The sequence below is a fragment of the Pempheris klunzingeri genome, chromosome 21 (assembly GCF_042242105.1).
Source record: "Pempheris klunzingeri isolate RE-2024b chromosome 21, fPemKlu1.hap1, whole genome shotgun sequence".
Classification (NCBI taxonomy): Eukaryota; Metazoa; Chordata; class Actinopteri; order Acropomatiformes; family Pempheridae; genus Pempheris; species Pempheris klunzingeri.
Genome location: NC_092032.1, coordinates 6,070,905 through 6,080,968, shown reverse-complemented (window position 1 = coordinate 6,080,968; position 10,064 = coordinate 6,070,905). Strand labels below are relative to the sequence as shown.

General features: G+C 45.8%; 1 protein-coding gene across 1 annotated transcript in view; it reads right to left on the bottom strand.

Annotated features, from left to right (window-relative positions):
- Window positions 1-5,175: 5,175 nt before the first annotated feature.
- Window positions 5,176-10,064, bottom strand: part of adarb2 (adenosine deaminase RNA specific B2 (inactive)) — a 160,135-nt gene continuing 155,246 nt past the window's right edge. The window contains exons 9-10 of the mRNA XM_070853099.1: window positions 7,107-7,288; window positions 5,176-5,352 (exon numbers count right to left, since the gene is read on the bottom strand). Coding sequence (XP_070709200.1) covers window positions 5,176-5,352; window positions 7,107-7,288 — 359 coding nt within the window. The remainder of the gene's footprint in view (window positions 5,353-7,106; window positions 7,289-10,064) is intronic.

Genomic DNA, 10,064 nt, shown 5'->3' with positions numbered 1-10,064 from the left:
GCGAATCATATTCACCTCAAACTTCATTATGTGATCTACTTTGCATACTTTATTGTGACGGGTACGTGCTCTCTGACACTTTCCAATAAAAATGTGTGATTTCCTTTTCCAGTCTCACATGTCTCTTTTTCACCTACTTTAATAAGATATGCCATTTGGAGAATCACACTTCATTTATCTAGATTTATTCCAGCTGTCTGGAAATAATGATGTCTAGTGTTAATGAGAGAGGAACCATAAGGTATATAAATATTTCACCTGTGCTTTTCTTGCTGTGAAGTGTGTTTCCAGAAAAAAGGCCTTTACTCTGGGTTTGGATCTGCTGTGTCAGTTGTGTTTGAAATTAATGTAAATGGACTTTTTAAGTTACCATTTTTTTTACTCGGGAAGGGGTGTGCCAATTTCTTATGACGAAAATTCTACGAATCTGTCATTGTAGATATGGAGATACTGTAGCTCACGGTTTAATTAGCCACTTTATTCCACACACAAAATGTTCTTAAAATATAAAAAGTGAACGTGCTGGTCCTGCAGAGTAATGACGCCTGTGACTGATATATTATTATATATTGTTAGATGGTAAATACTGATGGTGGAAGTAGTTTTAACTATAGATAGAACTGTAGTCCAGTGGTTCCCACCCTCCTCCAAAGGGTCACAAAATCAATCTGCGGCGCTGTGAGATGTCTAATGGGGTGGGAAAGAAGAAAAAACACAGTTGTGCCATACAAGCCTCTATTATTTGTCGTGAATCTTAGTGTTTTTGTGAAGTAACAGATATATCGATCTCTTGGCCGTACACAGTTATTTAATGGAGCTAGAATGGATATATTTATTGTATCAGATGACAACGGGAAAGGCGTCGTAGGGATGAAACTGCAGCAAATATCTCCTGAATGTGATTCATAGAGTTTTACAGTGAGTTTCAGCTCATTGTTCAGCTGCTCGGCCACAACTTCACTGTCTTGGTTCACTCTCTCCGCTCTCATGCATCGTCTCCGGCCACAGTAAAGAAGTAGAGTAAAGAAAGGACGCTAGAAGAAAGCCATGTGTTGTCAGACCCAGGGAAGAACACAGCTGCTCCAACATTCATATATGTGTATACTCATATGCTGTACACTTCAGCTCAGCAGAACAGCAACAGTAGCTACAGAGCGATTAGTGGACTTCTGCTCATGTGGACACAGACACGACTTTACACGAATGACAATGTTGCCTTGTAAATGCTGGATGTGTAAAGAGGCAACTTTTTGCGAACTAGCATCGACGTTAAAAGGAGACGTTGAAGCTGAATACACATCTTGTTTCTGCTGCCCTCATGTGGCCAAAGGTGGTCATTACAGGTTTAAATAAAACCAACTCAGATATGTTTTTTTTTAAATATGAATCTATAAAGTAGCTAAGTGTCAAATAAATGCAGTGGATTATAAAGTATATTTCCCTCTGAAATATAATGAAGTATAAAAAGGGATCAAATGAAAACATCCATGTAATACTTAACAATTACCTCGTGTGAATTTAGGTTGCTGCTGCAATGTTGCAACACTGTCTTTTGCACCCTGAGGAAGGTATTTGGTCCACAAAAGAAACGATAGGAACATTTTTAGTTTATTTTCAAAATGTCTAAGTATACAGAGGATATTAAGCTATGTAAGTGTGTATGTTGGTCTAAACCTACATGTTGAAATGGTGTCACACACAGTGTGTTATGGCTGTTAGATTTCATTGAGAAACAGCATGACACTGGGACAGAGAATATTCTGTGGAGTTTTGCCTCTCTGTCCTCGTCCATTAGATTATAGCCGGCTGGCCGTGACCAGCCACTGGAGCAAATTGTCAATTATGATGTTTATTGTAGAGCACACAGTCGACTCCATGGCCTTAGGGGGAAGGGTGGATGCTGCTGAGGAGGCATACCTCGACCCCCCCACCACCACCACCACCACCAAGCCTCCCTCCACTCCTCTTCTTCCTCGCTTCATTCTTCCTCCGGGCTAATTTGGTGGCTGGCCTGTATGACACCTGCCACCGAGCCTAACAGAGATAACCATTTCCCCGTGGATTTCCCCTGGGAGAGGCAGGAGGAGGAGGGGGGGGGGGGGCTCTTTAATATTTGACTGGATGCTTCTGAGGAGCAGCACCGGCTACAGACAGGTGATCGCAAATCTGACACAGTGGAAATGGCCCAATATCAATACTCGTTATTTGTCTGTTAGTTATGAGACAGAGAACATAAAGCGTGTGATGTGTTATCCATCGACGGGCATCAAAACCTGATTAATCAAAAAACTATCAAGACAAGGTAAAATTACAAGATTTTGTGGTTTTATTCACATATACAGTACAAACATTCACTTTTTATTCGTTACTGAAGTGCAATTTACAGACCTTAGCAGCAAGTCTTCATATACTTAAATTTACATCAGAATTAGACATTTTAGGATCTCTTCCACATCTTGATCAACATCTTTTATACATGTCTTTACATATGTACACTCTTAGATACAATATTGCCATTCAGACATGCCTTATATTTATTATCTCTCAAAATAAATCTGCAGATCTGTTTTCATGGCTAATATGGCCACTGTGAAACGGCGCGTGAAGCGATGAGCCATGTGGTTACCTGCGTCGACAAACCACGTCGGGTCAGAAGTTAAAGAGAGTGGGCTGATGATGAAAAAGCTCAAACAGCACGAGACGACGAACGCCGGCTCTCCGCTCTGATACACACAGACAAGATTTACACAAAGTCTGGGCTTTGCTGCTTTGGGAGAGCAGATCCAGGATTTCCAGCACTTCAGATGTAAACAAAGAATCAGACAATATGAGTTCCTGAAAACTGACTTCCAATGTTTTTTTTTATTAAAGCTGCCACAATCCAAGGCCCGGAACCCTCAGGAGCCCCAAAATCCCCATGTTCCCTACAGGTCAACTGGATTTGGTAATCTGATATAGATGGAATAATAAGTAATACGTTCTGAATGAACTAATGCTGCTGCCCTGTCGTCACCAATAACAGCTTAATCCGGCCATGTCACTAGCATGTAAAACACTGTGCCAATATCTTTACATTTCTGTATTTTATAACATAATAACATAAAACATGTCTTCCAAATTTGTCATGAAGGCAAGACGAAAAAGATTTTAAAATGGCAGGCAGACCAGCATGGGACATAAAACCTCCAATGAGACGTGAACTAAAATATTTCAGCCAACTTTTGCGTATGAAGATTTTAGGAGCTTCAAGACAAAGACCGTCAATCGATGTCAATTAGATGCATCAAATGCCCAACAGTGATTGGCCAGTACCCTAGACCTCTTACAGACCAGTTACATCAGTAAAAAAAAAAAAAAGGCATTGGGACTGGAGAGCCAGATGCAGGTCACATGTGGGTCAAGGTCTCTCTTGTGTAAATCTTCCTGTGTGTCCTCGCGCTGATCTCTATCGGCCAGACACTCGCAGGCCTGCTTAGAGACCCCGACCGGAGCTCAGAGCGCTGCCAGAGCAGGGCCGAGACAACAGCAGAAAAACACCACTAGGTGTCACTCTCACTTTTTAGATCTTAGCGCTGACTGAGCCGTGCTGGTGGCGCTCTGGGTGCCTTGAAAATCCTTGAAGAGAACGCAGCAATGACAGAACAACACGGCCATGATCGCAATGAATATCAGCACTTCAGTGCATAAAAAGGAATCACCCGACGTGTGTGCTTACATCACGGAATATGAGGAGACACAAAAACAGGGTGGGATGAGAGCGCACACGGCTGGTGATCAGGGACCTCTCTGGTTTTTCAACTTTACTCCATGAGGGTGGTGTGTGTCAGTGTGTCCAAGCTGGTGATTTAAACTCAAAATCTCTTGAGTCGTCCACGGCGCTGACAGTGAGGGGGTGTGGGCTTACAAAACTTTTCTCCCCCTCCACCATTATCTGCTCAGAGCGGTCATGACCACAGACAGAAAGCACAAGTCGATCGGGTCGACGCGGCCTCGCTAATGAGTCACGACAGAAACGGGCCTCGGTTCTGGTGCACGCACATCGGGTGCAACGGGCTGAGGTCACCCAGGTCGAAAGACAGAGAGAGAAATTTGATATGAAAGAGAGGGAGAAACAGGAACCCCCCCCCTCTCTCCCTCCATCATCATCTCCACCTGTACTTAGACAGGCTGTAATGGCTGCGCTTATGCACCTTGCCTCCATTCTTCGCCTTCTTCACCCAATGGGGTGAGGATTGGGGGGGGTAAAAAAAAAAAAAAGAGGGTGTATTAACCTGTGGTCGTGTCGTGTTAACCTCCGCTGCACTTGAAAGGCAGCAGGGAGGGAGGTGGAGGTGGAGGTGGAGGTGGAGGTGGAGGTGAAGGGGTGGCAGACGCAAGCAAAGAGTGACAAAGAGAGGCGGAGGGAAGAAAAATGGAACGAGCGAAAAAAGGAGGAGAGGTGGAGACAAAAGGAGGAGGAAGTCGGGAGTCAAAGGGTGAGTCAGAGAAGGAGGACAAAGATAGAAATGAGCGAAGGAAGGTGAGGTGATGGTACGTCCTCTTTTTCTCACTCTCTCTTCCCATCGCTGCCCTTCCTCTTCCTCTATCAGCCGTCACCATGACAGGGCTGGTAATTGGACGTGGACCTCTCTCTCTCTCTCCCCCTCTCTCTCTCTCTCCTTTTCTTTTCCTCTGTCTCTCTCTCTCTCGCTCTCTCCCCCGTGGCTCTGCTCCTCAGCGGGAGCCTTGGGGCCCGGAAATAGCTGATGACAAGATAGCGGCTGCCTTTCATTCTGCTCAAGGTTACCCCACCCTTCCTTGACAGCCGAAGAGGGGGGTATTTAGGCGCCTGTTTGCTTAAACGTGTGTGTTTGTGCGTTTCAGGAAAGGCGAGTCAAAGAAAGGGTCCATCTTTTTATGTCCGTTTTCTTTTCAGCCTGTCCAGTTGACCTTCCTCTTGTCGCTTCTATTGGGCCGATGGGCGATGCATCCAGAATGACACACACACACACACACACACACACACACACACACACACACACACAAGGCGGTCACAGCAGAGTTCCAAGGGTGCACTGGGAAACTTCCAGGTATGAAGGTACGAAGCAGGATGTTCTTACCCTAAAAAAATAAAGGTTAAACAAACACACACACTCTCTGGCTCTTGCTCACACACACACACACACACACACTTCCTCAGACAGACAGCAGGAACTGTTCCTGCTCGGGCGGCTTCTTCACCCAGGTACCGAGGCCCGTTTCCTGCAGAGATCTGAACCACTGCTGCTTCACTGTCTGGTAGGGACGCGCCGCCATCTTGGCCTCGCAGTACATGAGCTGGCGGTCCGCCAAGCCGGACGCGTGGATCCCCAACTGAAGAGGGCGAGCGAGCAAAAAAGAGAAAGCAAAGCAGGTAAGAGAGAGAGAGAGAGAGAGAGAGAGAGAGACAGAGAGAGCAAAATCAGACAAAAGTGACGCGAAGAAAACAAAGAGAGGGGCAGAGGGGCTAAAGGCTTCATCAGGGGAAGGAAGGAGGAGAGCGCCCAAACAAAACGAATGAGCCGGCACAAATGCATTTGGGTGGGGTTGGGAGGTGGTAGGGTGGTGGGCTTGGGTGGTGGTGGTGGTGGTGGTGGTGGTGTGGGGGGGGCTTCAACAGCTGTGTAATCTCCCCATTTAAATTTCACAAGCAATTGAACATTCTCTGTGCTTTTTGCGCATTCCTTTTGTTGTGAGGGGAAACAATGAAGATCGGCGGAGAGACAAGTGGGGAGAGAGAGAGAGAGAGAGAGAGAGAGTAAAAGTTTCTTTTGGAGATTAGTGCGACTGCTCTTGCGTGGCCCTTATATACGGCGCGCAGGGAGCACTTAGGGCGGGGGCCTCCTCGAGTACTTCTCCAAATAATTATGGTTTCATAGTCATTATGCCTTAACAGCCGCCATTTGGCAATGCAGGCAGTGTGTGTAACAGAAAAGTTTCAGAATAAAAATGAAAGTGCAGCGGGTCTGTGTGCTGACGTTAAAGATCCGAGCTGCCAGTTTTTGATAAGCCGCATAGACAGCAGATGTTGCCGGGCCAACAAATGCATCTACGGCAGACAGGAAATTCCACATTTCCTCTACAGAGCGTTCACCTGCAGCCCAGAGCTCCGTGGCTCTGATTTTAATACACGTGTCTGTGCTTTTTGACAGAGTGGAGCTCTGTGGTTAATGTCTCTGTATTACTGGGTGTGTCATTCCCGATGGCAGAGGAGAGCACATTGTTTTTGACAACATCAGGGCGAGCGGAGTGGCGACGCAGACGTTTATTCATCGAAAAATGTGACCATCGTTCAGGCTCATAATAATTCAAGAGCACATCATAATATTTTTTCCAGCGAGTAAAAGATACACTGTGGATGGTGGGTTTTAATTAACATTTAAATTAGTGGAACTTTTGTCACAGCAGATATTTGGACATGCCATAACGAACAAAGCACAATGTAATTAGTTATATAAATAATGGCTGTGTTCCATTTAGTGGTGCCAGTGCACACTAGTACAGAACTATCATTAATGCTAAACCTGTGTTTTTTCTATCATTTCACTTAAGTCTAAAAGTCTGCTGTGAGAAAGCCAGTAGAGGGTTTAGATCCCCATTTCAGTCTAGAAGCACTCTGCCCCCCCTCTGTAGTTTCGGGGGTTAGGACGCCGAGCATGAACCCTTGCTCTCTGCCTCACTTCTATTCACCTCTCAACTTTGCATCTAATACAGGTAAAAATACACAGAGAAAACTAAAAAAAAAAGCAACTCTGTTTCTGAGAAGTTTGGTTTAGCAGATGGCTCTAAATACTACAGTACCCATGAGCCTTGGCTTGAATTACTTTGGAGAAGAAGTCAGAATGCAGAATTGTTCCAAACTTCCAACTGGGAGCACAACGCCACATCATTGACTTTGAATCTGAAAGAGGACTTTCTGAATGTTTTATCAGGTTTCTCGCTTCAGTTCACACAACGGAGTTCAAAGCTCATGATCAAATGCTTCTAAGCAAAATGTAGCTTGTTTTTCTTGTCGAATCCTGAACTTTTTCTTTAGATTTTTGAACTCCAGCTTTTGCTCTGACGTAACCTTCCCCGTTCGCTCTCACCTTGCGGTGAAGTCTGCTCCAGCGGCTGAACAGGGCGTGCTTGCAGAGACGCGAGGGCGTCCCCGAGTCCCGTCTCCGCCCGGTGGCTGTGTTCACCACCTCCAACTGTGCATCGCCCAGCGTCCAGTTGACACTCACGCACGAGGCCTTCCCTGGCTGCTGGTACTCGGCACTGCTCAGCCCTACGGGGGAGACAACGCGGGGGGGAGAGTGACGTTAATCTTAGTCTCAGTCAGGGTATATCCTCATAGGTGACCCAAATGATTTTCATTGAGTAAAACAAAACATTTCATAAAAATCTTTCAAATTCTAATGCACTTGTGAGTAAAACCCAGATAAGTATCTGTGCAGAAATGTGCAATTAACTGTGGAGCCTCCACTTTGTTGGATTTAACCTTCCTTCACCCTTCCCTCACGCTCTCCCTTAGGCTAATGGCAGAGGTGCAGTTTTGCATCGCTGCAGAAAGCCAAGCCTACCAGAGCAGGCCTGAAACTGCACAGCTGGTTATATGAAGCTTTGATATACCCTCAGAGAGAGAGAGAGAGAGAGAGAGAGAGACAGAGAGAGAGAGAGAGAGAGAGAGGTGGGGACGGAGGGCTACTGGGTATCTAAGCAACGTGTTCCTGCCTTTGTATGAGTTCTCGTCTGCTCTGAAGTTCCTGCAGCTAACAGTGTTTGAATGTTGCCAGCCATGATGCACGTTGTAAATATGATCTCCAGTCACACAGATGAACCCTCCTTTCCACTGGACCGTCTGTCTGTCTGTCTGTCTGCCTGTCTGTTCCGCCCTCTCTGCCTTCTCTCTCTCTCTCTCTCTCTCTCTGAAATAATCAGCCTCGCTGGCAAAGAGATCAGTCGAGGAAAGAGCAAGAGAGACAGAGGCAGAGGGAGAGTGGAGGTGAGTGGCAGTCACATTGGATTCCATGTAGAGAATTAGCTGTCTGCACTGAGAACACTGGTGCTGGCAGAGGTGCTGGGCCTGTGGTGGAAACTGAGCTGACAGCGGGGTGAGAAACCAATGAGGGCTCAGGGCAAGGATGTCCTTGAGAAGCCACCAAGAAGGATTCATAGAAGCCAGTTTCCCAGTGTATTGTGGGTGAGAGAAATGGAGCCGTCGTGACGCAGCGTTGGAGCTATCCAGCCTGAAGCAGCAGAAGAAGCTTTGGGGATGGAGGTGGGAAGGTGGAGGTGGGTCACTGCCCATGTGCACGTGTTAGCTCCGAGGCTGCAGATGCTCCACATGTTGAGCCACGAAAGTTTGCAAAACGGTTTTTGTGACTCACCATAATCAACAATTCTTAGTAGTTTCACATTGTAGTGCTCATTCACTCTCTGAGATGCCACTCTCATGTCTGCACGTTAAGATTAAGCTCACTAGTAGCAGTGATGCCGGCTGACGTGGATGTAACTCATTCAAACTTCACTACATTGTTGTTTTTATCGGTCTCAGCAAGTTTTGCCCTCACTGCTGAAACACGTACCTACTTATGACTTTTGAATTAAGCATTTCGATTACAGCAGGCCTCCAGTCGATCGCTGCCCACGGCATCACCCAGACCAAGTGCTAAAGCAGGAGGGGCGATCGCCCCCAGGGGGAGAGGAGAGAGAACCGGGATAAGAGCTGAGCTAACCAGCTTGTACCTAAGCCTGCTCCTGGCTAACGTCTGGATCAAATGGGACTCGGGCTGCATAAGCAATGAAAAATCAGAGAGTGTTTGTGCCCACGTCTTCACAGAAACCTCTGAACACCTACTGCTCCCAACGGGCACCAGAAAAAATGAAGGAAAATCTATTTTTAAAACAATTAGAATATTTGAAAAAGTAAGTAAGTATCCATCCTTGGTAAAAACACATTTATATCGTTTATACACTTTAGATTAAAGAAACATACGTGTCAGTGGGTTCATCTCATGTGGGTGTAGCATCTATCTTCTCATCTGACTCTTGATAAACAGTCTCTTTAAAGTATTATCCTCATATACTAATATTAGAATAAACATTGATAATTAAAAAGAAAGGAGCACGTTTCTCCTCTGTTTGCCAGCTTAGATAACAGCTGCCCTCCGCGTCTCCCTCGGAACATTCTCAAGGCTTTTACTGTACTTTCAGAAACTGAGAGTTGCAGTACAAAATGTGGCAAAGTGTTTTGTCACTACAACGGAGCAAATGTCGGGCGCAATATGTGTCACAGAGCCACTTCACATGTAGCATCTGGGCTAACAAAACTCTGACTGTGCTGCTTGAACGATATCTGCTCTAAATCTGAGAAAGTGTCTTCAGAAAGGAATCGCTGCCTCGGATTTCACCTCGACTTCCAACACAGTTATTTATTATATAATGCAATGTTAAGGGTACCATAGAAAATCAGCAGACAGATTTTGTGTGACGGCTGAACAACAGTTGCCTCTGATCTTGCTGTCTGACAGACAGCTTGTTACAGCACAATACCTGATGTACAATACCACAATACATGCCTGCAGATCATCTCCCTCTCCTTGCCACACTCATTTTCCCGTCCTCACTCTTCCATTCACCAATCTCTGCTCCTCTTTTCTGTAGCTCCTTGGAGCTGGAATGAATTGCCTGCCACAGTAACAATCCTCCAAGTCTCTTATTACCCATCTCTCCTCTCTGGTGGAGACGCACCTCTTTGAACAAAAGACCTTCCTATCCATCCTGCCTTTTTCCTTTCTCTCACTCCATTCATGGCTCATTTCTTCCCTTCAATGGATTTGACTCTTCTGTTTCTGTAATAGCCAATTTGATATTTCCCTCATTGAAGACTTGATCAATTTCTCTTCTGGGAAGTGTTTGGCAGACATGAAAGAGGCAGAATTAGAGCCTTTGGTCATGGGATTCATAACGGTGCGGTACACACACCCGTGGCTCAGTGTCTGTGGCAGGTGTAGAGCCACATCACAGGGTAGTTTATATGTACACAGAGCATGTATGCAGCA